Here is a 24866-nt window from a genome sequence, read left to right on the forward strand (position 1 = left end):
GAGATTGGATTGCGTTGCCACATCAACTGAAAGAGAGCAAGATGGACTTTTGTGTTTGTTGGTAATTAGAGAACGATAAGAAAGAACGATGAGACCATTGCGTCTTGTTTGCAGGCAACCTCATGGACGAGCAGCCCAGATGAGCCAGCCGCCTGTTCAAAACTTTCTGTTCAAACCCGTACTGATTTACTCACGCCTCGAAGCAGTCTGCAAAGGGAGTTGGAATGTTATATCAAAAGAGGAGCTGCTTCTGATGGTGGCGCCTTCCATCTCACTCCCTCCCCCTCCCTCCTCCTTCCTGCCTTCTACTTCCGCTCCTTCCCCCCCAGTTTTCCGAGATCCACCGATCTGCTTCACTTACAACTTCTCCCCCAAGATGATGGAAGGAAAATACGGTTTTATCTATATACTGTTGTAAAGAATTCATATCAGCAGCAATACTTCGAGCTTACTTGAGAGATCGGGGAGGAGGGTATTTAGCAAAAATAAAAAGAGGTCAAAAAAAAAACCGAAAAAAAAACCCAAAAAGTTCAGGTTCGAACCGTCGGTTCGAACCCTATGAAAAGCAGCACTTTGGCCGCTTTTACCACTGGGTTAGGCTAACCCCTCGCCCATCGGGCTGGTTGGATGCGTCCCATCCTAGGCACGTCTGCCTGGCAGTGGTGGCCGCACTTGCTCTTATATAGGTTACTCGCGTGCTGAGGTGAAGCAGGCAGGAGCCCGTGGACAAGGAGGTATGGATAAAGAGGTAGGTAGGTGCCTTACTTTGGCGTTGATACTCTCCTACGGTATATCTCGACAGTGTACACCAAAATACTGAGTATTCTGCTGCGGGTTGATTCAAGATTACTGCAGGATGATGACGACGTGTTGTTTTCCGCGTTCATTTATAGAACTCCCTCATGATCGGAATATTGGAAATGATGCATTACAAAGTCAAGCAGCAGCAGTTTATTAAATATCGTAATGTGCCCCCCTGTACTCCGTCCATCTTATGCCAACCTAGCCGTGTATGCTGATATCATCATGGTCATAACGTCGTGAACAACACCGGGCTTACAATACGTCTCGTGTCCAACCGGGACTCCAAGCCATCCGACCCTCCTAGAAGTAGGAACGTTCAGCTAATCCAACAAACAAAAAGCATCAACCAATGAACTCCGTGCAAAGAAGAGGTTCCCACGCTTGTCCCGTCACCCAAACCCTCTCCATCAATCTTCTAGCCTTATGTACCTGTACCGTCATGTTAGCGACGCCGAGCGCGAGAGCTTGTCACATACCTGGGTCATCCCGTTACTCTCCACGCTCCTGAATCTCCCCAGGATCCGTGTCCGCTGGCCCTCGTCCAGCGTGTTACACCCGGCAGTGAACATGGGAAACAGAAACCCCGTCTCTGCAGTCCCCCCGGATCGGATGTACTCCATACACGAGAAGATCCTCTGTACGGGGCCCTGCACGTCCGCGTGAGCGGACAGCTTGCCGAACACCCTGCTGTGCAAGTGGACGAGCCCGGCCAAGTGGAAAGCCTCATTCATGAGCACCATCTCCTGCCTGTCCCTGGCCTCGACGTTTTGCACATGCCTGCAGGGGCGAGAAGGCTGTGCCATGCTTTCCCTCAACTCGCTCTCGAGCTGCCGGGCCAGGCGGACGCAGTCTGGAGAAGGATTCCATCCGAGTCTCGTCTGCCTGTCAGGCCCGATGCGCTGCATGTCGCAGTGTCGTGCCAGTTCGGACACACGCGCCAGGAGCTGGACGCACCTGTTCGTGAAACCCATGATGCAGTCTATCTCGTACTGATCATCAACGTCAGTGAAGGTTGCGTACTCGAGCACCCAGGATCTGGACGGCTCGTTCGCTGGCGCTCCGCCGCTGAGACTGCCCAGGACGTCTAGATACGCGAACCAACTCCACAGAAAGGAGCAGACGCGTTCTTCGTCGGGATCGTAGGAGGTGCGACGGAGATCGGCCAGCCGCCTCTGCATAAGATCCCGAGCGAGGTTCAGGTGCGTCTGCCAGGGTATCTCGTAGCCGAATGCCGTGGGCGAAATGATCTCCAGGGAGGCGAGCATGATTGCGGTGGCTAGACTGGTGTTCGAGATAATTTGTTCTCTATCTCCCAGGGCACGCCGCAGAGCGGGAAAGATGTCTTGGACCCAGAGTGCTATTCTCATCTCGGGCTCCCTCTGTCGAAGAAGTCTTGCTCGGTGGGAAGCTGCAAAGTCATGAGTTGAAGTTGGGGCAAAGTCTCAGGTGCGTTTGCTTACCGGAATATGCCAATAAGAGGCTGAGAAGATGATCATTACGGACTGCCATCTGGGGAAGAATTGTACGGAAAGGATTGGACTTTGGATCATCGTAAGGCACAAGAACTAAGATCATTAGTATGAAGCTCTTGAGTAAAGAAATGCAAAGCTCACTCTTCGCCGTATGATTCAGGAAATGATGCTGCGGACGTCAATTAATTACATGTTACCCCGGCAGATCTCAGCAAACGTACGAAGTACTACGAACATGTTAGTGCGGATCCGTTCGCTCTGGAATAGAACGATATGACTAACTAGGATGTTCATGGGATTATCCCGAAGCCTTCAATACGTTAGTCTCTCGACTGCGTTCCATTACAACCAGCCCAGAACTTACTTCGAGGGCAAAGGCTCAATGCTTCGAGGTATCCATATCGATATTGGCCGCTCATAATATCCTCCTGTTATACCGGGTATGGCGCTGTGCTGGATATTGGCGTTGAAATGCTGAAGCGAAGAGGCGCTGCCATAGTTGCTATTTAAGACGCTCGATCCTTTCGAACCGATTGGACCAGTGCGTGAAATGGCACCCGCATCGTTGTTCTGGTTGATATCAGCATCTTGAATCCCAAGGTCATAGCCATAGAAAATGGCATCGTCCGGTGCTTCTGCATCGGATCTTGTATCAGTCAAAGGGGGGCCGAATGTGTGTTGTACTTCTTTCTTGGGACGATGGGGTAATTCAGGAGACCTAGACAGCAGGTAGTTCACTGACAGTCTGCTGCTCTCGGGGGATGCCGATGCCGGCGACGGGAGCGCGAGGATTGGTGTTCTTGGCTCGTCTTCCGACTTCATATGCGAAGACAAAGGCGTCAACGGGGTGGTTTGAGGCGCAGAGTATGTGCCGGAGCGGGGACGGCATGCCGGAGGGCTGGCGCTGATGAGTGATGCCGGAGATGCAAGAAGCGTGGGCTGACGATAGGCCTTGGAGTCACTTGATTCGGCAAAGGACTTAGATCTCTTGTGCGGCCTCTGTGATGATGGACTTGCGGTTGCTGAAGGACTTCGACGGAGCTGGGAGGCAGATGAGAAACTGTCAATGACATGTTTGGGAATGGTGGGTGATGGAGCAGATGTCTGGTCTTGAGGTGGTGTCGCATAGAAGGAGCCAGCCCCAATGACGGTGTTGTCTTCGGCATGCGTGTCCGAAGGCTCTTGCTTCCTCTTTGTGGGTTGGATACTTCCTGGCGCCGTTTGTACTCGTCGTGCTATGGGTTTTGGCAAGATCTTTGCGGGTGGATCATTGATTGAAAACGTATGAGTGAATGATGGTTGCTGTATTTGCGTCGTCGCGTTCTGTTGCTGTGAGGACTGGCCGGGTTGACTAGAGGTCCCAAACGACTCGGATCTTTTCGTTCGACGCCCTTCCCAGTTCAGCCGAACACTGTAGTCGCATACTTCGCCTGTCTTTTGGCAACTAGTTTGGAAGATCATGTTAGCCCATGTTTGTTCAAGTCGAAAGCTCAGGTATACATCGCCAGTCTCCAAGGGATTGTGTAAGTGAACGGGTGAGGGCCAAGGGTGAATGATTCATATAATTGTTCTCAGTAGGCTGTCACAAAGCCATCCAACAAAAAGTCCGTCCTATCAAGCTACGTACAATTCGGAATGTGAATAGTATAAGAGATGATTTTGAGCTCTTAATATACAGAGACTGAGAGTGCGAGCCATGGTATCCACATGATGGAAGAGCACTTTCCAAATAATAAGAACGGTAAACTTACTTTAGACATGTTGGATGTTCCTCGCCACACTTAACCTTGCGACCTTTGCAGGGCCTGCGGTCGTGTAAGCAGCTACAAACAACATCCAGAGCTGGACGCAACGTCTTTGACTCCGTACAGCAAACTCACCAACATCCGTTCCGACTTCGCCTTTTCGGTTCTGGCGCCCCTGGCTTCTTCGGGCGCGGCATGCTACAACACGGGGGTCCTGACCCCGATCTGAAAATGACAGCCTGGGCGAGCCGGGGGAAATGGCGGGGTCGAAGGAGGATGATTGGTCGGGTGTGATATGTACGCAGGACGTGCAGCGCGGGTACGCAGTGCAATGTTTGTGTGTCTATGCAATCTCGACTGCGGCGAAGTTGTGAGTTGTCTTCTACTCTTGACGACGTCTATCGCGAGGACTGGACGACGATAGGTGATGTTGAAAACAACATCAGTTTCATACAATGACCGAGAAGAAGGGAGCATTGCGTCCCAAAGCTCGTCCTTAAGTAAAGCCATTGGCCGACGAGATCGGGCCCGAATTGGGTTGCGGTGATGCAGCGCCGATTGCGGGATTGTAAGCGATCCAATGCTGTCCTCTTTCATCCACGTGAGCAACAGCCTCACTAAGTTGGGTGGACTCGAGTTGATATGCGGCCGCATCGTGAAGCTCATTTGACTAGGCGCCGCCTCGGCGGACTTGCGGGGATACTGCATGATTGCATTGCTTTTTCTCGGGGGCGCATGTTAGACGCCCATGAGACCTGCTCGACCCCCTCTGAGCATGCCTCGTCGAACCACATATTTAAGACCATCATCTCTGATTCCTACTATGTAACCATTTTGCCTCGGTATCTGTCGTCACTGTCTGTCCGATGGTGTTGGTCTCACTCTCCTGACGCTGTTCTTTCCTGCTCTAACGGTATACATGACCAGCAACCGATGGCGGTAGGGATGCGTTGAGAGCACTAGAAGAATCATCAACAGCACCGATAAGAACAGCCAGGCACGAAAGACAATAACAACGGGGGAGACACTCGAGCGCTGTGGCTGAGGGGGTGTTCAAGAGTCTCTTACACGAGGGGTGTCAACCAAGCGGCCCCCATTTCACCCAATCCGTGCGTGGGGGTATCCGGGGAATAGCGTGTTTTCTTTCATTTCATGAGGCGCCGTCTGGCGGCTCTCCGCTGCGTTACCGCCCTGGAGCCTATACAATGTCGATGTTCAGAATCTTGATGTCTTCCTCGGGCTTTTCCTTGTACGTCCGCACGTTCTCGATCTTGTGGATGACGTCCAGGCCTTGCGTGGCACGTCCGAAAATTGTATGCTTGCCATCCAGCCAAGGCTTCATGGCACCTCTACGTCAGTGAAGTACATTCAAGGAGGCTGGGCTTCCACTCACCGTCTTTTCTGTGGTAATAAAGAACTGACTGCCATTGGTGTTTGGGCCTGCATTAGCCATGCTGACAGTGTATGGCTTGTCGTGCTTCAGGCTGCTGAACTCGTCCTCGAATTCCTTCCCCCATATGCTCTCGCCGCCGGTACCGTCGCCGAGGGGATCTCCACACTGAATCATGAACTTCCTGATAACGCGATGGAAGATCGTGTTGTTGTAATAGCCCTTCTTCGAGTGGGTGACGAAGTTCTCAACGGCCTTCGGTGCGGCATCAGGGAAGAGGCGGATATGAATGTCGCCGTAAGTAGTATGAATCACTGCTGCAGTTCCAGTCTCTGCCTTCTTGGCCTCTGCAGCCTTCTTTTGACCGAGCATGGTAGGTTTCTCATTCTGCACATCTCTGACCGACTTGGAGATGTCCTCGTCATTGGTGAACATGTAGAATCGCACCTTGTTCACCCCTGTCGCGATCAGAATAGGGTCTCTTGACTCAGACTCCTGTAGTAGGGGGTTGCTAGAGGCACCCATCTCCACCGTGGTAATGCCTTTCTTCTGTGGCTGACCTTGGTATATCGCCAAGTTGACAGCTCTGAAGTTCTCATCTTTGCCGTAGACCTTGACTACCTGGTTGGTGTAAGTATTGAGCACCTTAATGCCGGCGATGGAGCCGTAGAGGATGAAGTTTCCGGATTCGTCGAAGATGACATTTGCTTTGTGCATGTATGCTGGCGAGTCGATCTCCCGCTCGACAGCAAATCTGCGACCAAACTCTACGGGATCCAGCTTTTGAAGCGCAGATCCAGCTTGCTGCATCTCCTCAATCACCTGCAGAGACTCATCATACGTCCTGTAAAGCTTGCCCGATGCGAAGTCAAAAATCCGGATCTTTCTGTCCGGTTGTGAGAAAGCCGCGAATTGCTTGCCTGTCGGTGAGATGGTGATTGACGTTGGAACCGATTTTGCCTTTTTGAACTCGAACAAATTGGTAGACGCTTTGAACTCGAAGACATTGTCCGGCTTCTCATAGTCTCCGCTCGGCCGCCAGTATTCCAACATACCCTTGTCATCGGCAGAGATCACGCAATCGTAGGCGCTATTGAAAGCCATGATAGAGACTGGGCTCCTGTGCAATGACTTAATAGTGTGAATGGGATCTTGCCTTTCGCCTCTCCCGTCGAAGATGTGTATGCTGGAGTTGGCGTCCTCGGAAACGGCAAGCAAGGGAAGCGAAGCACCCCTGTTGTGTACCCAGCATATGCAGCGAGGGACGAACTTGAGCTTCACCATAGCCAACAGGTCAAATGTAATGACATCGAAAATCTTTACTGTCTCATCCGCTCCAGCCGTAGCAAAGCTTCTGCCGTCCTGGCTCACCGAGACAGACTTGATCTCGCCGTTGTGTGCCTTGAATTCTTTGACGAACTCGATGCCCTCCGCCACCTTCTTCCAGAACTTGACAACCCCATCGGTCGAAGAGGTGATGATGAAGTCGGTTAAAGGCGTGACAGTCACAAAAGACAGCTGCTCCTTGTGCATCAATGACTTAGAGTATCGAACAGACTTAGGCAGGGCGGCGACGTAGAGCTTCTCATAGGGGAGGATTCGGCGCTTCTTCTTTGGGGCGGCCGCGCTGGGGAGCTGAGGTCCCATGTCGTCGTCCGAGGAGCTGTCTGTCAAGATATAGTTAGCATATGTGTTCCTAAGCTCCAACCATCATTCTATACCGGGCATTGTAGCTGTCGAACTGGAGGCTCAACGCTCGTCTCCATCCCCGTCCTCTTGTCTTGACACTTACCATCATCTTGTCCAGCAAAGTCCTCGTGCGTCCTTTTGTTCGATTTCGAATCGTCGTCTGCCATTGTGTCGGAGTACGTGGATAGTTGGCCTCGTCGTCTGAATATTCGAGCAAGCTCGTGATGTAAGGCTGGAAAGTGAGTTCTGGGAAGCTTTTGCTGTATCCAATCAGATAGTAATTGGAAAGCGCTAGTGCAGCCTTGCACCGCAGTGTTTCCCCAGCTAAGTAGCTCCACCGGAGGCTTATTCATAAGGCAACGGCCCCTGGGCAACTGACAGCCCCTGGAGCACATGCCGATTGGAGTGCACGATGAAGTGGATCGCTTGTGATCAGGGACCACCGCTCTGGCGGGCTCCAGGCTCCATCAGTGACCTCATGACGAAGCCTGCCTGCCGAAAGCACCGGGAAGTTGTAAGAAGCCGCGGTCCCGTCACTTTGACGATATATCGCATGCTGCCTTGATTGGTCGTATAAAACTCCGCCGGAATCTAGAAAAAGCTTCGAAAATTATGTCTTCAATGCTCCTCTCCTCAAGACAAGGTTCGTCTCAAAATACAAAAACCAGTGGCTCGGACGTGATCCTCCCTGTGCCCTCCCTTTGAACCTCTCATTTCTTCGAAAGACCCGCCGCCTTGGACCTGCCATCCCTTCACAGCAACTTACACCAAAACAAACACGAATCGCGTCAGATCAAGACCAATTGAGGATCGAATCGGACAAAATGGCTAAACATCATATTCAACGGCTCAACTCGCCTTCCAGAACACTATCCTTGGTGCTTCACACTGCCGGCCTCTGCTCGTTCTTCGCTTCGTTCCAGTTTCTGAACACGCTCACTCATGATATTTCTATGGGCTTCGGAGGGAATTACCAGCATCTCACCAACATCGGATTGATTCTTTCCGCCGTCACTTTTGCGACTGGTCTCTTGGCCGACATCACTCTCAGCACTAAATTGTTTGCCGTCAAGAACGCGCTTTCGACCACGGCCGCACCTCTCGAGGTTCTCATCAGCATCTTGTACTGGGGAATCCGGGCCATCGACGAGCGCCTTCTGATCCCCGAGGGCTTCGAGCTTCACTGGCTGCCTGATGTCGGCTTCCACCTGGTTCCGGCTGTCGTCCTGACACTCGATCTGATCTTCTTCAGCCCGCCATGGACCATCCGCGCTTACTCGGCCATGGCCGTCAGCATGGTTTTCGCTTTCTTGTACTGGGGCTGGGTTGAGCTGTGCTTCAGCAAAAACGGAATGTAAGCACGGAGACGTCCGAGTGAGGTGAAATGCAGACGGTTAACGAGTGTCGCAGGTACCCCTACCCCATTTTCGCAATCCTGAACACTGCGCAGAGAGTCGGCCTGTTTACTTTCTCGGCCATGCTCATGACGGCCAGCTCAAGTTTCCTGAAGCTCGTCTATGGACGCTTCAACGGTTACGAGCAAATGGAGAAGGAAGCTTTCAAGCCCCTGAAGAAGACGCTGTAGGTGGGGTTCGTGGTGTTGGTATTAGTGTTGGGCATAGGTATTGTACGAATACGCTTTTTGTATGATTGAACGAGAATGACAGCGAGATCGGCCAGGGTAGAGTTGCGAGGTAATTAGATTGGATGTCGCTAGAAAGAGTATAGAATGAGAATGAAACGCCATGTGCTATGAGCACATCTCCCCGATAGGTTGGATGCATGGGATGAGTTGAGATGCATCCAGGTGAACTTGCACTGAGTGCCGTTTGCTCCGGGCCTCGCACCGCCTGCAGAAGCCCGGTCTTCGGTGGTGTCGGGGAGGTCTTCCAGGCGGTGAGACCCAGTGTGTGGCGCCATTCGCAGTGTTCCGGACGGTTGAATTGTTCCACAGTGGCACGTCACACTTAGAGAGTCAGTGAGAACAATGTGAAGGAGGGCGACAAGGATGCCCCTCAATAGTGGCGAGTTGCAGGTCGACCAACTTTTTTTTCGAGCCGTCCTCGGCGGGGTACCGCCGGTGGGCAAGGGGGCATACTGCAGGGGACGAATGAGTCTTCGCCCATTGCTGATACCCGGACCTTATTCCTCGAAGCTCCTACCTGCTCGTACCTTTCTTCTCGACACAACCTCCGAGGGGCAGAAAAAAGTTTAATTCTTCCCTATTCACTTCTCTACTACGAGCGCATCTTGTCGCAAGTTCAACCTCACCCCTAAGTTGTTGTTTTCTAGCTGAGCGTCTGTGTTACTTCTCTTCCCCGCAGTCACCATGTCTGTAAGTCGGCGCCTCTCGCTCCCCTGTTTGCGCCTACCTCTGACTCACCTTTCACCACAGGCCTTCTACATTGAGAACAAGAATGTTGGCAACAAGGCCGAGAGTGAAGATTGGAGAAGTACGAAGCCAATTGATAACTTATGGTATGTTTTAGAAGGCTAATTGGCGCTGCAGTTCGCGGATACAACCCTCTGACTCCTCCCGGTCTGCTCCAACACGAGATCGCCCAAACTCCCAAGTCGAAGCAAACCGTGATCGAGGGTCGCGAGGAGGCTGCCGCTATTGTCAATGGAACCGACGAGAAGGGCAGGCTTTTGGTCATTATTGGCCCCTGTTCTATCCATGACCCCAAGGCCGCCCTCGAGTACTGCGACATGCTCATCGAGGCAAAGAAGAAGCACAAGGACGAGCTGCTCATCGTGATGCGCTCTTACCTGGAGAAGCCGCGCACAACTGTTGGGTGGAAGGGTCTGATTAATGACCCTGATATCGACAACAGCTTCAAGATCAACAAGGGTCTGCGTCTGTCGAGGCAGCTGTTTGTCGACTTGACGGACAAGGGCATGCCTATTGCTAGCGAGATGCTTGATACTATCTCTCCCCAGTTCCTTGCTGATCTGCTGTCTGTTGGCGCAGTCGGTGCGAGAACCACGGAGAGTCAACTGCACCGCGAGCTTGCCAGTGGTCTCAGTTTCCCCGTCGGCTTCAAGAACGGTACCGATGGCTCGCTCGGCGTCGCGATCGACGCCATTGGCGCCGTGAGACACCCTCACCACTTCCTCTCCGTCACCAAGCCTGGTGTCGTCGCCATTGTTGGTACCGTCGGCAATGAGGACTGCTTCGTTATCCTGAGAGGTGGCACTAAGGGCACCAACTACGATGCCAAGAGCATTACTGAAGCAAAGGCTGCCCTGGAGAAGGCCGGTCTGCCCCAGAGACTGATGGTCGACTGCAGCCACGGCAACTCCCTGAAGAACCACAAGAACCAGCCCAAGGTTGCTGGCGAGCTTGCTGACCAGATTTCCAAGGGCGAGACCGCCATTATGGGAGTCATGATTGAGAGCAACATCAACGAGGGTCAGTATTCTCCGATGCGATGTATCCGATTCACAATCTAACACCTTACAGGCAACCAAAAGGTTCCCAAGGAGGGTCCGAGTGCTCTGAAGTACGGCGTCAGCATCACGGACGCGTGCATCCACTGGGACGACACCGTCTCAGTCCTCGATGACCTCGCCAACGCGGTCAAGCAGCGCCGCGAGGTTCTCAGCAGAAATGGACATGCCTGAGAGAGAGAAGCTTTCTGATTTTATAGCATCGCGAAGTTCGACTAGGTTAAAGGGGGCTGTGCATATACCATGAACTCGCCCGCCATTGGTTTCGGCGGGCACTACATAAGCCTGCGGGCTAGAGATTAAAAGTTTGCGTCTTTTTCTTTTTCTGAAATAAAACGGCGGTTGATACCCAGAAAATATGTTGTCCCCTTGCACTGCAAACTGTAACCGTGTGAGGGATCGTCAAGTAGCATAAATGTTCGTCCAATGTGGTTGCATCACGATGCAGGTCCGTTGGCTCAAACCAATCAAGTGGAGCATATTTCTCAGGAAAGATGCATGACGACAGGTCGGCGGTGCTATTAAGGGCGATCGGAGCTGACGGGCAACACCGGGTAAGAGGAAGCAGGCGAAAAGTGGCCGGAACGGAACATGTCATCGGCCGACAACGCCAGCCAATCAGAGCGTTCCCATACCTAAGGCACTCGAAAACTGCCTCAAGCGATTTTCTCCTGCCTCGACTACCCGTATCATAGAAACGACCTCCGTCACGAGAGGACCAACCACCCATTGCCCCATCATTTTGTTCGCGGCTGTCTCTGTAGCTGCGGATACAGCTCGCCCATCATGTTGGCAAGGTCCTGCTTGCGCTCAGCGCGCACCTTCACAAATGGCGCCCTCACCATTTCTAAGGTACGCACATGAGCTGATCACCAAGTCCAATTTCCCGAGGCAATCCGACCTACCGCCATTGGACACCCCGGAGCCGCCTCAATTGGCATTCGGAGGTCACCAAGAAGACTCGGACCCAAGACTGACAATGTTTGATACAGCGTGCGGCCTCTACTTCCACCGGTGCTGGTGCCGAAGCCTCCCACTCCAAATTGAACATCTCCGCCATCGCGTCGACGTCTCTCGCCCTGGGCTCGATGGCCTGGTACTACCACCTTTACGGACCTTCCGCGAACGCTGCCACGCCTGCTGAGGAGGGGTGAGTTTTCTCCGGTCGACTGGGATTGTTGCGGGGTGGAATTGTTCGGATGCCGAGATCCCTTTGATATGAGGCATAATCGACGAACGCACCGGAGCAACCCAGCAACAGGAACACCGAGCTGACTATCAATGCCAGTCTGCACTCCACCCACTACCCTTGGGTTCACGAGCAATGGTTCAGGACCTTCGACCACCAGGCGTAAGAAATCCCGCTTTCTGGCCACCTGGTGACTATGACGCTCACATTGTTGCAGTCTCCGCCGTGGTTTCCAGGTCTACCGTGAGGTCTGCGCCTCTTGCCACTCCCTCAGCCGTGTCCCCTACCGTGCTCTGGTCGGTACCGTCCTGACCGTCGACGAGGCCAAGGCCATGGCCGAGGAGAACGAGTACCCCGGTGAGCCCAACGACCAGGGCGACATCGAAATGCGCCCCGGAAAGCTGTCCGACTACATCCCCGACCCCTACAAGAACGAGGAGGCTGCCCGTTTCGCCAACAACGGTGCTCTCCCTCCCGATCTGTCTCTGATCATTAAGGCCCGTCACGGCGGCTGCGACTACATCTTCAGCTTGCTCACCGGTTACCCCGAGGAGCCCCCCGCCGGTGCCGTTGTCGCCCCCGGCATGAACTTCAACCCCTACTTCCCCGGTACCGGTATCGCCATGGCCCGTGTCCTCTACGACGGCCTCGTCGACTACGAGGACGAGACCCCCGCTTCTACCTCCCAGATGGCCAAGGACGTCGTCGAGTTCCTCAACTGGGCTGCCGAGCCCGAGATGGACGACCGCAAGCGCATGGGTATGAAGGTTCTCGTCGTCTCGGCCTCTCTCTGGGCCATTTCCGTCTGGGTCAAGAAGTACAAGTGGGCCTGGCTCAAGTCGAGGAAGCTCGCGTACGACCCCCCCAAGGAGACCAAGGTCCGCCACTAAATTACGGAAACTTTTGGTTGTCTCTGTGTATGTTATACTAGGCTCTCTAAAACAGCTCCTTTGTTCGTGGAGGCGGCAGAGACGAGATTCATCGTTGGGAGCAAATGGGGGAGCGATAGAGTGTAAATCAGATGGTCCTTTTTTCATACCTGATTTCTTGATAATGACAAGTCTTCTATGTCTTTCACGTGTTTATGAAATGCTTCGTGCCTCATTCAATCAAGCGGCTTTGTGACAAAACCTAATTCATAGAGGCTAACCAAAGAAACGACTTGTCCCTTCCAGTATATAGGGCGAGTCGAGATTATCATACTGACCAAATTCTTTGACGGAGTCACAAGTAGCAAACTGTCGTTCTGTCGAGACGGCAAACAATGACCACCTCATCTGCAGACTCACCTCGGCGAATCCATGACCGAGACGGAGTCAATCTACAAAGGGCAGAATGCAACGTCGGAGGCACCTAACAAATGGCTTTTGTTGGCCAGTCACAACGTTTCGTCCGAATTGCTTTCAAGACCCCTAATTCGCAGAAAGTTCCAGGACTTCGTCCAAAACCCCTCATGGTTCTGGGTTCACAACGGCTTTCGTGAGGGGGACGAACAAGAAGTGCAATGAAATGGAGGCTGGGGTGGGCTAGTAGCACAGTGTAAGCTCTAGAGTCAATTGGAGCCTGGAGGGCGATGATAAAGGCTTCAGTGGGTCCGGTCACTCGTCTCCGGGGCAAGCAGAAGCTCCTCTTCGAAACAGCGCCAACAGAACAGCGGATTTTCCAGCGGCCGGCGCGGTTTCCGAACACTTGGACAGAGCGCTGTGAGTCCGCTGACAGCAGCCGGTACCACCTTTGCCTCTCTGAGCTGAAATCCACTACGACTCCCACCAGGCAAATCGGGCAGGCTCGAAAGCTCCGCGCCGTGCCTGGCCACCCTCATTTACCACTCGGCGTGCTGCCCACCTATGTTGACTGCCTGCAGGAGGAGGTAGCAACCAACTCGGAAAGAGAATCACACCTTTCCCATCATCACCATACTCTCTCCTCTCTTTACTTCTTCCCTTCTCCTCCTTTTTCCTTCTTGAGACCAAAAACCTAGGTCTTCTCTCGCCCTTATCTTCCCTTCCGAGAGTCCTCCATCGCACATCAGAATTCACGAGCCAAAAGACAACCACGAACGTCACCATTTCGCCTCCTCCCCTCAACAACTGGGCCTCACCTTGATAACCGTCCTAAAACACACCACATGCCGTCCGTCGCCGAGGAGCAGCCCCGGCTGACGATGCCCGGCCGGAAGCGCAGACGAGACAACGACGTGAACGACCTGCAGATACAGGGCCCCTTGTACGAGAAACTCGCTCAGTACTCGGCTGCCGCCGTCGCCTCGACGAACTGGAACGCTGACGCCGGCGTTTTTGGCAGGCCCATCCAGCAGCAGCTGCACCACCAACAACCGAACTTCTTTCCCCAGTACCCCAGCAATGGCCTCATTTTCCAACACGGCGGTCTCGAGGGTAACCAGCAGCACACAAACCTCGACGCCGTCCCGAGGAAGATAGCGCCCCTCCCAGGCGCCAAGAGACAGCGTATGTTCGATGAAGAGGAGGATAACGGCCCATGGGGAGCAGACTCGACAACATCGCCGCAGAGACAACGGCGAAGCAGCAAATCTCCTTCAGCCCGTGTGCTGCAAGATCAGACCGACGCGGGAAACAGACCAAAGACGCCGTCGTTGAGCCCCTGCCATATCTGCCATCGCCGGCCTACCAAGAAATCGGACCTCGACTCCTTTGCGGACTGCCAGGGCTGCGGCCAACGGACGTGTTACGTGTGCATCAGACAGTGCAAAGGCTGGAACAGAGACGGACGGCCCAGCGAAGGAGATGAACCGGAGCGGGAGGACGATCTCTCGAGATCTTTCCACATGGACGATGTCGATGACGAGCGACAACGACAGAAAAGCGAGGAGCACGACGTCGGACGGGCCAAGAGGCAGGACGGTTGGACAGGGGGCGGACACAGGACCATGATCTGCAGCCGATGCTGTATCGAGAGCGGCACCGAGGGCGAGCCTGTCTGCCTTGGATGCCTCTCGCGGATGGAGTCTGTTTAGGGCCCAAGGAGGAACGGGTTTCTTTCATGTTCACACAATTCATACGGGTTTCTTATTATCATGGGTTAAGCACGACAACACCAGCCGTCGTCGACACGGACTGGAGTACAGTACCCACAGGCGCGCGGCGCTTTGCTAATGAAGGCATGCATTCACAACCCTGGCACGGGGGACTTTTTGGGCACTGCTGAAGCAGAATATTTTGGGAAATCAATGTCGTGGTGGAAAGGAAGGAAGGGCCAGTATCATCAGTAGTTAGGAGCGAGGACAAGAAATCCTCGCTAAGAATGGGAGTCAGAAACCCCATAGGTAAATGTAATTCCACGACTCAAATGTCAAACCCAAGCCAAAGGCAGTCTAGCCGTATCTTATTTTGGTGATTTCAAGCTGTCGTAGTTCGCTCCCATATCGACCGGCAGCCCGCCTATGTCTACTCTTACGACGCAAAAGCGGTGCTTACCTTGACCTCTACTGATGCTAACTAAGGCTTCCAATACCTCATTGCCATTCAGCAATTCAAGTGCGGAGATTCCCACACTGCTCGCTGTTCTACTATAATGCCTACTGGCATGGGTCAGAAGTGCTATCAGTACCTTTTATAGACTGCTTCTGTTATTGGGTAGATGCGAGATTCGCAGGCCATGCCAGGCACCAGCATTCTTACTTGGTATTGCCCTCGCCGAAGACTTTCAATAGTCATGATCATATCATTCTCGAGACTGTTTACATTTTGATAACGGCGCATGGAAAGCATGATCTATTTCTGTCGAGCAAGGCATCCCGCCCCTCTAGACCTTCCCCGGTCCCAAGCCTATTCTTACAGCCTGAAAAGACGCGACTAACTCCGTGCCCCTTCTCCTTGAATTCCTTAGTTGTATTGCATGTAACTGGCGGTAGAGTTGAACTTGAGGTTGGCCTTGATGACCTTGTCGACGGCGCTGAGGAAGTCCTTCTCCGTGGCCACCTTTCTGCGGGCACGAATGGCGAACATACCAGCCTCTGTGCACACACTGCGAAGCTCGGCACCCGTGGCGTTGGGGCAGAGACGAGAGATGAGCTCCCAACGGATGTCGCGCTCCACGGACATGCTCTTGGCGTGGATACGCAGGATGTTGGCGCGACCCTCGAGGTCGGGCAGGGAGAACTCGATCTTACGATCGATACGACCAGGTCTCATCAAGGCGGGGTCGAGGGTAGAAGGTCTGTTGGTGGCGAACATGACCTTGATGTTTCCACGAGCGTCGAAACCGTCGAGTTGCGTGATCAGTTCCAGCATAGTTCTCTGGACCTCGTTATCTCCACCGGCACCGTCGTCGAAACGAGCTCCACCAATGGCGTCGATTTCGTCGAAGAAGATAATGCAGGCCTTCTTCGTCCGCGCCATCTCGAACAGCTCGCGCACCATTCTCGCTCCCTCACCGACGTACTTCTGAACCAGCTCACTGCCAATGACACGAATGAAGGTGGCATCCGTTCTGTTGGCGACGGCTCGCGCGCACAGGGTCTTTCCAGTACCGGGGGGTCCATACAGCAGAGCACCCTTCGGGGGGTCGATACCGAGGTTGACGAAGCGTTCCGGCGACAGGAGGGGCATCTCGACGACCTCGCGCAGCTTCTCGACCTGCTCCTTCGATCCACCAACATCTCCGTATGTAACGTCGGGCTTCTCCTCGACCGTCATCATCGTAACACTGGCGTCGATCTTAGGGGGGAGAGGCAGGAGGATCTGGTATTTGTTCCGATCGACACCGACTCGCATGCCCTCCTCGATATCCGTCGGGGACACTCTCTCGCCGAGCTGGACGACAAACTTGGCGATTTGCTTGACGTTAATGACATATTTGCTCTTAGAGTCATCTTTCTCGTCGGGGATAATCTTTGTACACCGCGCAACCTGAAGCGGCTGTTCCTCTGACATTCGTTGACGGTCGGCTGCGACGTCCCAGAGATGGGGAGGGGCAAGACCCGTGTCGGATTCCTAGTCGAGTCAGTCCATGATTCATCAGCGATAGGTTTTAGGAGCTACCTTGACTCCAATCTTCTCATCCACACTTGTTTGCTTCTCCTTGATCTGTTGCTCGAGCTTCTTGATGGCAGCGCCGTAAGGCGCGGCGCCGTAGGTCTTCAGCACCTGGATATCTCTGGGTATCGTCAGTTGGTGGTGACATGCGTTTGGTAGCCAGTGAGACAACGCACTCATCGGTCAATGGTGTGATTTTCTTCTCCTCAACCTCGTCGTCTGCGTAGGTCTTCTGGTACTTCTCCCAGTTCTGGCCGGTAGCGGAAGGCTAACGATGCCCTGGTTAGCACCTGTCACCGGGACGAAGCTGTCAGGGCCATACCATGATGGGGGGTGAGGACTAGGCGTCCTGCGGCCGGAATTTCTGTAGAGAGGTCTTGGGGGTTTTCCTAATTACTATGGCGATTCGGCGTAAATTCGTAAGGTTCTCGAGTGATCGCGTCGGTCGTCAAGGAGCGTGCAGTATTTGGGTGGGTTGGAGATGGTGATGGAAGACGGTTCCGTAATCCAGGTTGCCTTGAGCTCCAAAGCACGGACCACAGCTGCGAGGCTGCTGTGGAGCTAGGCCGGTTGGGGGAAAATGCAAACAGAGGTACCGGGGCAGGAACAACCTGCCGCCCGCTAAAAAATATCCCACCGCTGGGGGGGTGGGTTGCTACCTAAGAGAAAGTGAGCGATCGCAAAAGAAGGCGACAAGCACTGAGCGGGACAGGACCAAGACGATATCGATATCTCTCCCCGCCGAGCTCCGCTAGCTTTTCCGACCTCGAACTTTTCGAAAACAAGCACAACACAAGCAGAAACCACCAAAATGGCCACAACTGCACCTGCCCCCGCCACGGGCGGTAACCAGGCTGCCTTCAAGGTACGGCGGGATGGATACCGGTGACGAAGCTTCGAGAGCTCTTACTAACGTGTCTTCAGGACAAGGAGAAGCCCGTCGCCGTCCGCTCTTCCAACATCGTTGCTGCCAGAGGTGAGCAATGCGATACCGCTCCGAGCTTCACGAAGCAGAAGCTGACTTCCTACCTTCCCTAGCCGTCGCCGATGCTATCCGAACCTCCTTGGGCCCTCGAGGCATGGACAAGATGATCCGCAGTGGAAAGGGCGAGACGATTATCACCAACGACGGAAACACTATGCTCAAGAGCATGTCGGTCATGCACCCCACAGCGAAGATGTTGGTCAACCTTTCGGCGGCGCAAGATGTGGAGGCAGGAGATGGCACAACATCAGTCGTTGTCATCTGCGGTAGCTTGCTGGGAGCTGCGGATCGCCTTCTTTCAAAAGGAATCCACCCCTCCGTGATCTCGGAGTCTTTCCAAAGAGCTGCGGCGGCTGCCGTCGAGGTCCTCCACGACATGTCACAACCCATTTCCCTCACCGATACCGCTTCCCTGCTCCAGGCCGCGAACACCTCCCTCTCCTCGAAGATTGTGTCGCAATACTCGAACATCCTTGGTCCCATGGCCGTCAACTCCGTTGTCAAGACCATTGACCTTAAGACAGCCGACAACGTCGACTTGAAGAACATCAGAATAATTAAGAAGGTCGGCGGGACCATTGAGGACAGTGAGCTTGTGGACGGCTTGGTTTTGACCCAGCCCGTTCTCAAGGGTGCTGGAGGACCTGCGAGAATTGAGAAGGCCAAGATCGGTCTCATTCAATTCCAGCTCAGCCCTCCTAAGCCTGATGTAAGTTGCCCCTGAACAACCCCTATTCTGCAGATGCTGACCAATCCAGATGGAAAACACCATTCAGGTCAACGACTACAGACAGATGGACAAGATCGTGAAGGAGGAGCGTCTTTACCTTCTTAACATGGTCAAGAAGATCAAGAAGGCGAAGTGCAACGTTCTGTTCATTCAGAAGTCTATTCTCCGTGACGCCGTCAACGATCTGTCCCTTCACTTCCTTGCCAAACTTGGTATCCTTGCCGTCAAGGACATCGAGCGTGACGAGGTTGAGTTCATCTGCAAGTCTACCGGCTGCAAGCCCATTGCCGACATCGACTCTTTCACGGAGGACAAGCTTGGTACCGCCGACCTTGTCGAGGAGGTTCAGTCCAACGGTGCTCGCATGGTGAAGGTGAGCGGTGCTAAGGCTACGGGCAAGACTGTTTCCGTTGTCGTCCGCGGTGCCAACTCCCTCATTCTGGATGAGGCCGAGCGCAGTCTGCACGACGCTCACTGTGTCGTTCGCTGCTTGGTGAAGAAGAAGGCTCTTATCGCCGGTGGTGGTGCTGCTGAGATTGAGATCGCTTCCCAGCTGGCGAAGCAGGCTCGCGCTCTGACCGGCACGGAAGCCATCTGCTGGAAGGCTTTCGCCGATGCTATGGAGGTGGTTCCTACCACGCTGGCTGAGAACGCAGGCCTCAACAGTATCAAGGTTGTGACCGAGCTCCGCCACAGGCACGAGCTGGGCGAGAGGAACGCTGGTGTCAGCATCAAGTCCGGCGGCGTCAACACCAACATCTCCAAGGAGAACGTCCTTCAACCGTTGTTGGTGAGCACCAGCGCCATCGAGCTGGCCGCCGAGACGGTCAAGATGATTCTCAGAATAGACGACATTGCTCTCACCCGATAAAGGGGGTTATGAGTCACGAAATGAAAATAAAGAGTAAAAGGGGATATCCAGGCTTGATGATCATGTAAAATACGGCTACCCTGGTTTGATCACGGTATAGACGTGGGCCTGGGTTGAGGCGTCAAAACTATTAGAGGCTGAGAGCAATTGATCACCAACAGATACCTTGATGACATTTTATGCTCAGAACTTTTTCACGCGGTGGATGTGCATTGCCGGCAATTCGACCGTTGCCAACGGTCGAGCCCGACTATCTATCTTTCGTCCGCGGACTCTCCCTCATCGTTTTCTCATTTTGATCCAAAAAAGGGGTCAATCTCCAGAACTCGGAATGTGCATCCCCCTGACAAGCTCGACGGCGGGAATGCGGAAATCCACCAGGTTAACCACTCGGCTCTCGTCGTGGCTCTGGGCCAAAACACTAATTCCAATGCCAATCTCTCTGGATACCGCGAGCATTTCAGGACTGCTTCTCACTCTCGATGCATTCCGTACTACAGCCCGGCCGGGTCTGCAGTCAATACGTTGTTTAGAAGGTCAGTTCATCCATCACCACACAATGGAGTTTGTCGCCTCACGCTATCCTTCATTTTGATCCAAGACACGAGCTAAAGTGTTTCTCGTTTCGTCGGATACCGGTTGTGATTGGAACGGACTGCACTCCAGTTCTCGGCCCAGCTCAAATTGAGAAGCATGCGAGGCTCGTCACCTCCATCGTGTGCTCGGCGACAGGATGCGTAGTCCTCGTCGCGGAATGCTGACGGTCTCTATCGCGACATTGGCCACCGCTAGCACGCATCCAGCTGCGTTCACTGAGCATAGCTCGCGGGAGCAGAGATTATACTTCAGAAAATCCCCAGAGGATGTGGCACAAATTTGTGAATAGACGTATCTTGTCTCTGAGCAATCTCATGACATTTCCTGCCTTATTGTGTGGCATTATACAAGATGTCAAGCATCGCGGATACATAACACCGGCTTCGGCACCGTCGTAGAGCTTGGAAAGTACGCCTCTCATCTCACTCACCCTCAGTCCTTCTTTTCAGACCCGTACCTTCCAAGTGGTACTTATCGCCGTATTCTTTTCGTATTCTTTTTACGTTTCTAATACTAGTGATAATCGACATCAACATGCGTGCCTCCACACTCGTTCTCGGCGCGGCCTCAGTGGCATCTGTACTCGGTGCTCCCTTGGAGAAGAGGGCCAACTACGACCCTCTCCCCGGTGGTGATGTCGACATTCTCAAGTAAGTCTTTCTCTTTGTGCCAAAATGATAGTTCAAGGCTAACCACGCAAAACTAGCTACGCCTTGATCCTCGAGTATCTCGAGCGCGAGTTCTACAGCCAAGGTCTCCGCAACTACACCGAGGCAGACTTCTGCGAATTCGCCGGCAACGATGGCAGCAGGTTTTACAAGAACCTCCAGAACATCTACGAGGACGAGAAGGTCAGTCCAAATCCCACCCCACCCTCGCAACAACAATCACCGTCGGTCCACGGGGTTGTAAGACGCATCTGATCAGAATCACTAACACCCACCGCCCCAGACCCACGTAGACTTCCTCAAGACAGCCCTCAAGACAGCTGCCGTCCCCGAACCCTCCTTCGACTTCCCCTCCACCACAGCCCAGTCCTTCCTCGCCCTCGCTTCCGTCCTCGAGGGCGTCGGCGTGTCCGCCTACCTCGGCGCCGCGGCCGTCATCGCCGACAAGGCCTACGTCCCCGCCGCCGGCTCCATCCTGACCGTGGAAGCCCGCCACTCCGCCTTCGTCCGCCAGGCCCTCGGCGCCAAGCCCTTCCCCAAGCCCTTCGACACGCCCCTCGACTTCAACCAGGTACACAGCCTGGCCATCCCCTTCATCACGGGCTTCGCGCCCGGCACCCCGGCGTTGCCGTTCAAGGCCTTCCCCAAGCTCGACGTCGGCTTCGTTCAGGGACACGACATGGTCGTCTTCGAGAACGCGTACGCGAAGGCGGTCGCCGCCGGTACTCTCCCGCAGGGCTCCAAGGTTTACGCCGTCTTCTTCAGCGGTTTGGATATCTACTACGAGGAGGTTGTCATCAACGGCAACGACGTGAGTCTACCCTCGAGCTTTTCCGTACCTTGTGTGTGATTCTTGCTGACGTGTTTTGCAGTACGTTGCTACCAACGTCCCTGATGGTTGCGAGGGCCAGGTCTACGTCGTCCTCAGCACGGCCGACGGCGTGAACGCCAAGGTCGCGGACGAGAACACCGTTGCTGGTGTTGGTATCGTCGAGGTCGGTGACTCCAACTACCACTAAGCCTCCGTGGCTATGACGGAGAGATGGTGCGGGGAGCAAGATATATACTTGGAATACTAATGAATCTTTTCTTTTCTTCTGTCTGAGCAATGATTAACTCCCTGCCTCTGTCTCTCTATACCAAAATCATGAAAATGTATAGAGATGAAATCAGCCGTAACATGTAGCTAGGCTGTCTTCTAGTGAGCACTGAGAAATAGTAACGAATTTTGAACGAGCAAGATTGTGAGTGAAACGCGATCGATATGTTGGAATGATCCACCATTACAAATTGGATTTGAGGTCCCCGCCGTAACGGACCTGGCGAAGGATCGATGGCTTCAAGTCCGATACGCTCTTGAACCCAGACAACCCCATGGTCAGATCGAGATCGGCGAGCAGGCCAGCAATAACAGCCTTCGCGCCTTCCTTGCCGGCAATGCCTAGACCGTAGATAGCAGGCCTGCCGACGAAGACAGCCTTGGCTCCCAGGGCAAGCGCCTTCACGATGTCGGCACCAGTTCGGATGCCCGAGTCGAACATGACGGTAAGCTTGTCCCCGACAGCCTCCACGATCTCAGGAAGCATCTCCAGCGAGGCCACGCCGCCGTCCAGCTGTCTTCCGCCGTGGTTGCTCACGATGATGCCCGACGCACCATGCTCGACGGCCAACTTTGCGTCCTCTACACTCAACACTCCTTTGAGAACGATGGGGCCATCCCAGTGCTTCTTCAGCAACGCGAGGTCTTTCCATGTGTGGTGATCACCTGGGAAGGCCTGGCTGATCCAATATCGTGACGCACTAATCACGTTGTCCTCGACCTCATCCCCATCATTCTCCGCCGAGAACTTCTTGCGGAAAACAGGGTCACTGAAGCCCACCGCGTTGCCAGTGCCAGTGATGCTGATCAGCATGTCAGTATATGATGCCTTGAAGAAATGATTGTAGCAAACGATTCGATCGCGAAACTTACAAAGGGAGATAGGCTTTGTTCAAGTCCTCTGGACGCCACGCCAGCGTCACAGTATCGAGCGTTACGACGAGGACCTTGTATCCATTGGCCTTGGCCCTTCTCAGAAGAGAGCCGGTAATATCATCGTCCATGGGCCAGTACAGCTGGAACCAGCGATGAGCGTCACCCAACTCGGACGCAACCTCCTCGATCGTGGAGGTTGCCGCCGTGCTGAGGGTGTACGGCACGCCGAGCTCCGCGCAGGCGGACGCCAGACCGACTTCCTTGTCTTCGTGGAAGATGCCCTGGACACCGATGGGGGCCATCAGCACCGGTGAGTCTGCTGACGTGTTAGAGCTGGGTGGTATTTGTTTGAACCTTGAACTAACCATAAGTCACACCAAAGAGCTCCGTCTTCAGGTCTCGGGGGCTGGTCGGTCTGAGGAAACGAGGAATGATCTTCCACTGTCTGAAGGCGAGACGGTTGGCGTCCATCGTGGAGAGCTCGCCGGCGCCTCCGAAGACGTAACCGAAGCACTCCTTGCCCATCGCCTTCTTGGCCTGCTCCTCCAGGCCGTTCGGGTCCGTCGTCACGATGGGCAGCTGACCGGACATGATGCCGTTCTGGTAGATGCTGACGGCGTAGGAGGAGTACGGGGGGCGGCCTTCGCCGTCGTCGTTTCTATCGGCCATTGCGAGTGATCAAAGCGTGCTATTCTGTGAGATGTGCTGTTTGAGCTTAAGATTTGCCGACAATTGAGAAATGATCTGACGAGAGCGAAGTGAAGTGTTATATTCTTCCAAAATCTCACAGATGCGAGGAGTTTAGAGAGTAAGCTGAATGAGAAAGGACGGTTTAGGTAGGTGTTTTGCGTAGGATTCTTGTCTGAAGAGCTAGAGAGTTGAGACCGAGCTGTCCGATGTACAATGTGCCTCGGCACAGGCTTTCCGTGTAATTCGTCATAGTAACATCAATAGAGGGCGCTACATGATAGCTGCGAAGTAAGATCCCACTGGGGCCGTTTTTCATGGTAGCCTTTTTCGAAGCAAGTTTCCTCCAACAATGCGAATGAATAGATCTACGATATCGTCAATGAAGTTGCAGAGTGTGTCGAAGAGGCACCTAATACAGAAGTATGAACGGTTGAAGACAGCTCTGAGGGATGAATAACACTCTGAATGGAAGATGAGGGTCCCCACAATGTACCCCATTCACAGTGTTCCCTTCAAGACACTGGACCCCTGCCGCCCTGCTGCAGCTCCGCGCTCCAGCGCGACCCCACCATCGAATTGAATTCCACCCCGCGATTCTGGTCCGTCACATCCCACCACCGACTCCTCGACACTGCCGCGTCCAACCGCGAAAAAAGCTGCAAATACCACGATGACATAGCACCCAATCAACCCCAACCCGACAAGATATCGATAAAATGGACATCGACGACATCCTCCGTGAGGTCGACCCCGTCTCGCACTCCATCCCCGCCGAGACACGCGACCTCCAAGCCCTGACGCGCGCCTGGGTAGCAGAGCGCTCCGCCCCAGAACTCCTCGAGTCCGTTCCCCTTCTCCCTCCCCCTAGAACGATCACGACAAAAACCCAGCATTGACACAAGTATAACACACGCAGATGGCCCCCAGACGGCCTCTTCGAGCGCGTCAACGACCGCATTAAGTCCCAGATCGAAAAAGTCGAAGACATGACGGGTGACATGGACCCCAAGACCAACTTCGCCCTCATCGTCATCCAGACCGAGCTCGAGCGCTTCAAGTTCATCGTCCGCTCCTACCTGCGCGCCCGCATCGCCAAGATCGACCGCCACGCCCTGCACTACCTCTCCTCCCCAGCCCTCCGCGCCCGCCTCTCCGAGACCGAGCTCGCCTACGCCACCCGCCACCAGGCCCTCCTGCACAACCACTACCTCTCGTCCTTCCTGTCCTCCTTCCCGCCCGGGCTGCAGAACCTCAACGACACGGCGGGCAACATCAGCATGATCGACGGGCCCGACGTGGACACGGCCGTGTTCATCAGGCTGTTGAGGGACGCGACGGTCGAGGGCAAGGGGACGGATTCGGACGGCAGTGTGGATGGGAAGGCGGGGGATATTTTGATTCTGAGGTGGTCGAGCGCGAAGGTCGTTGTTGACGCGGGGGATGCTGAGCTTGTGTGAGGCTCGGTTAGTGCGACGGCGGATACGGACGATGTCGCCGATGCGGACGCGGACTCTCAGGCGACGACGGGCGGCGGGCAACGCGCCGACGGCACGGCCGGGGCCGGAAGGCTGACTGACCTGACTAGCCCCTGCCCCG

At 54.1% G+C, this 24866-nt stretch overlaps 11 protein-coding genes across 11 annotated transcripts; 7 read left to right on the forward strand and 4 right to left on the reverse strand.

Annotated features, from left to right (window-relative positions):
- Positions 1 to 1146: 1146 nt before the first annotated feature.
- On the reverse strand, positions 1147 to 3165 carry CkaCkLH20_03510 (uncharacterized protein; the record flags this gene model as incomplete). The annotated part of the gene is made up of 8 exons (XM_038886229.1): positions 1147 to 1233; positions 1281 to 2212; positions 2265 to 2369; positions 2418 to 2445; positions 2498 to 2503; positions 2559 to 2586; positions 2641 to 2846; positions 3019 to 3165. The coding sequence occupies 8 exons, from the start codon at positions 3163 to 3165 to the stop codon at positions 1147 to 1149; spliced, it is 1539 nt and encodes a 512-aa protein (XP_038748738.1).
- A 2054-nt stretch (positions 3166 to 5219) lies between these two features.
- Positions 5220 to 7267, reverse strand: CkaCkLH20_03511 (cyclophilin type peptidyl-prolyl cis-trans isomerase/CLD; the record flags this gene model as incomplete). Its single annotated transcript, XM_038886230.1, has 3 exons — positions 5220 to 5357; positions 5415 to 7078; positions 7204 to 7267. The coding sequence occupies 3 exons, from the start codon at positions 7265 to 7267 to the stop codon at positions 5220 to 5222; spliced, it is 1866 nt and encodes a 621-aa protein (XP_038748739.1).
- Positions 7268 to 7924: 657 nt separating this feature from the next.
- Positions 7925 to 8685, forward strand: CkaCkLH20_03512 (uncharacterized protein; the record flags this gene model as incomplete). The annotated part of the gene is made up of 2 exons (XM_038886231.1): positions 7925 to 8454; positions 8511 to 8685. The coding sequence occupies 2 exons, from the start codon at positions 7925 to 7927 to the stop codon at positions 8683 to 8685; spliced, it is 705 nt and encodes a 234-aa protein (XP_038748740.1).
- Positions 8686 to 9429: 744 nt separating this feature from the next.
- CkaCkLH20_03513 (phospho-2-dehydro-3-deoxyheptonate aldolase) lies at positions 9430 to 10724 on the forward strand (the record flags this gene model as incomplete). The annotated part of the gene is made up of 3 exons (XM_038886232.1): positions 9430 to 9553; positions 9610 to 10512; positions 10564 to 10724. The coding sequence occupies 3 exons, from the start codon at positions 9430 to 9432 to the stop codon at positions 10722 to 10724; spliced, it is 1188 nt and encodes a 395-aa protein (XP_038748741.1).
- A 612-nt stretch (positions 10725 to 11336) lies between these two features.
- On the forward strand, positions 11337 to 12629 carry CkaCkLH20_03514 (cytochrome c1; the record flags this gene model as incomplete). The annotated part of the gene is made up of 4 exons (XM_038886233.1): positions 11337 to 11402; positions 11543 to 11700; positions 11839 to 11901; positions 11957 to 12629. 4 exons carry the CDS (start codon positions 11337 to 11339, stop codon positions 12627 to 12629), a joined length of 960 nt encoding a protein of 319 aa, XP_038748742.1.
- Positions 12630 to 13867: 1238 nt separating this feature from the next.
- Positions 13868 to 14734, forward strand: CkaCkLH20_03515 (uncharacterized protein; the record flags this gene model as incomplete). The annotated part of the gene is made up of 1 exon (XM_038886234.1): positions 13868 to 14734. One exon carries the CDS (start codon positions 13868 to 13870, stop codon positions 14732 to 14734), a length of 867 nt encoding a protein of 288 aa, XP_038748743.1.
- An 868-nt stretch (positions 14735 to 15602) lies between these two features.
- On the reverse strand, positions 15603 to 16934 carry CkaCkLH20_03516 (putative 26S protease regulatory subunit 7; the record flags this gene model as incomplete). Its single annotated transcript, XM_038886235.1, has 2 exons — positions 15603 to 16712; positions 16761 to 16934. 2 exons carry the CDS (start codon positions 16932 to 16934, stop codon positions 15603 to 15605), a joined length of 1284 nt encoding a protein of 427 aa, XP_038748744.1.
- Positions 16935 to 17565: 631 nt separating this feature from the next.
- Positions 17566 to 19340, forward strand: CkaCkLH20_03517 (t-complex protein 1 subunit delta; the record flags this gene model as incomplete). The annotated part of the gene is made up of 4 exons (XM_038886236.1): positions 17566 to 17619; positions 17679 to 17730; positions 17793 to 18448; positions 18498 to 19340. The coding sequence occupies 4 exons, from the start codon at positions 17566 to 17568 to the stop codon at positions 19338 to 19340; spliced, it is 1605 nt and encodes a 534-aa protein (XP_038748745.1).
- A 1131-nt stretch (positions 19341 to 20471) lies between these two features.
- CkaCkLH20_03518 (uncharacterized protein) lies at positions 20472 to 21624 on the forward strand (the record flags this gene model as incomplete). The annotated part of the gene is made up of 4 exons (XM_038886237.1): positions 20472 to 20587; positions 20644 to 20788; positions 20889 to 21416; positions 21478 to 21624. 4 exons carry the CDS (start codon positions 20472 to 20474, stop codon positions 21622 to 21624), a joined length of 936 nt encoding a protein of 311 aa, XP_038748746.1.
- Positions 21625 to 21888: 264 nt separating this feature from the next.
- On the reverse strand, positions 21889 to 23249 carry CkaCkLH20_03519 (fmn dependent; the record flags this gene model as incomplete). The annotated part of the gene is made up of 3 exons (XM_038886238.1): positions 21889 to 22507; positions 22578 to 22896; positions 22946 to 23249. 3 exons carry the CDS (start codon positions 23247 to 23249, stop codon positions 21889 to 21891), a joined length of 1242 nt encoding a protein of 413 aa, XP_038748747.1.
- Positions 23250 to 23986: 737 nt separating this feature from the next.
- Positions 23987 to 24727, forward strand: CkaCkLH20_03520 (uncharacterized protein; the record flags this gene model as incomplete). Its single annotated transcript, XM_038886239.1, has 2 exons — positions 23987 to 24111; positions 24187 to 24727. 2 exons carry the CDS (start codon positions 23987 to 23989, stop codon positions 24725 to 24727), a joined length of 666 nt encoding a protein of 221 aa, XP_038748748.1.
- Positions 24728 to 24866: the final 139 nt, after the last annotated feature.

The sequence above is a fragment of the Colletotrichum karsti genome (assembly GCF_011947395.1).
Source record: "Colletotrichum karsti strain CkLH20 chromosome Unknown Scaffold8, whole genome shotgun sequence".
Lineage (NCBI taxonomy): Eukaryota > Fungi > Ascomycota > Sordariomycetes > Glomerellales > Glomerellaceae > Colletotrichum > Colletotrichum karsti.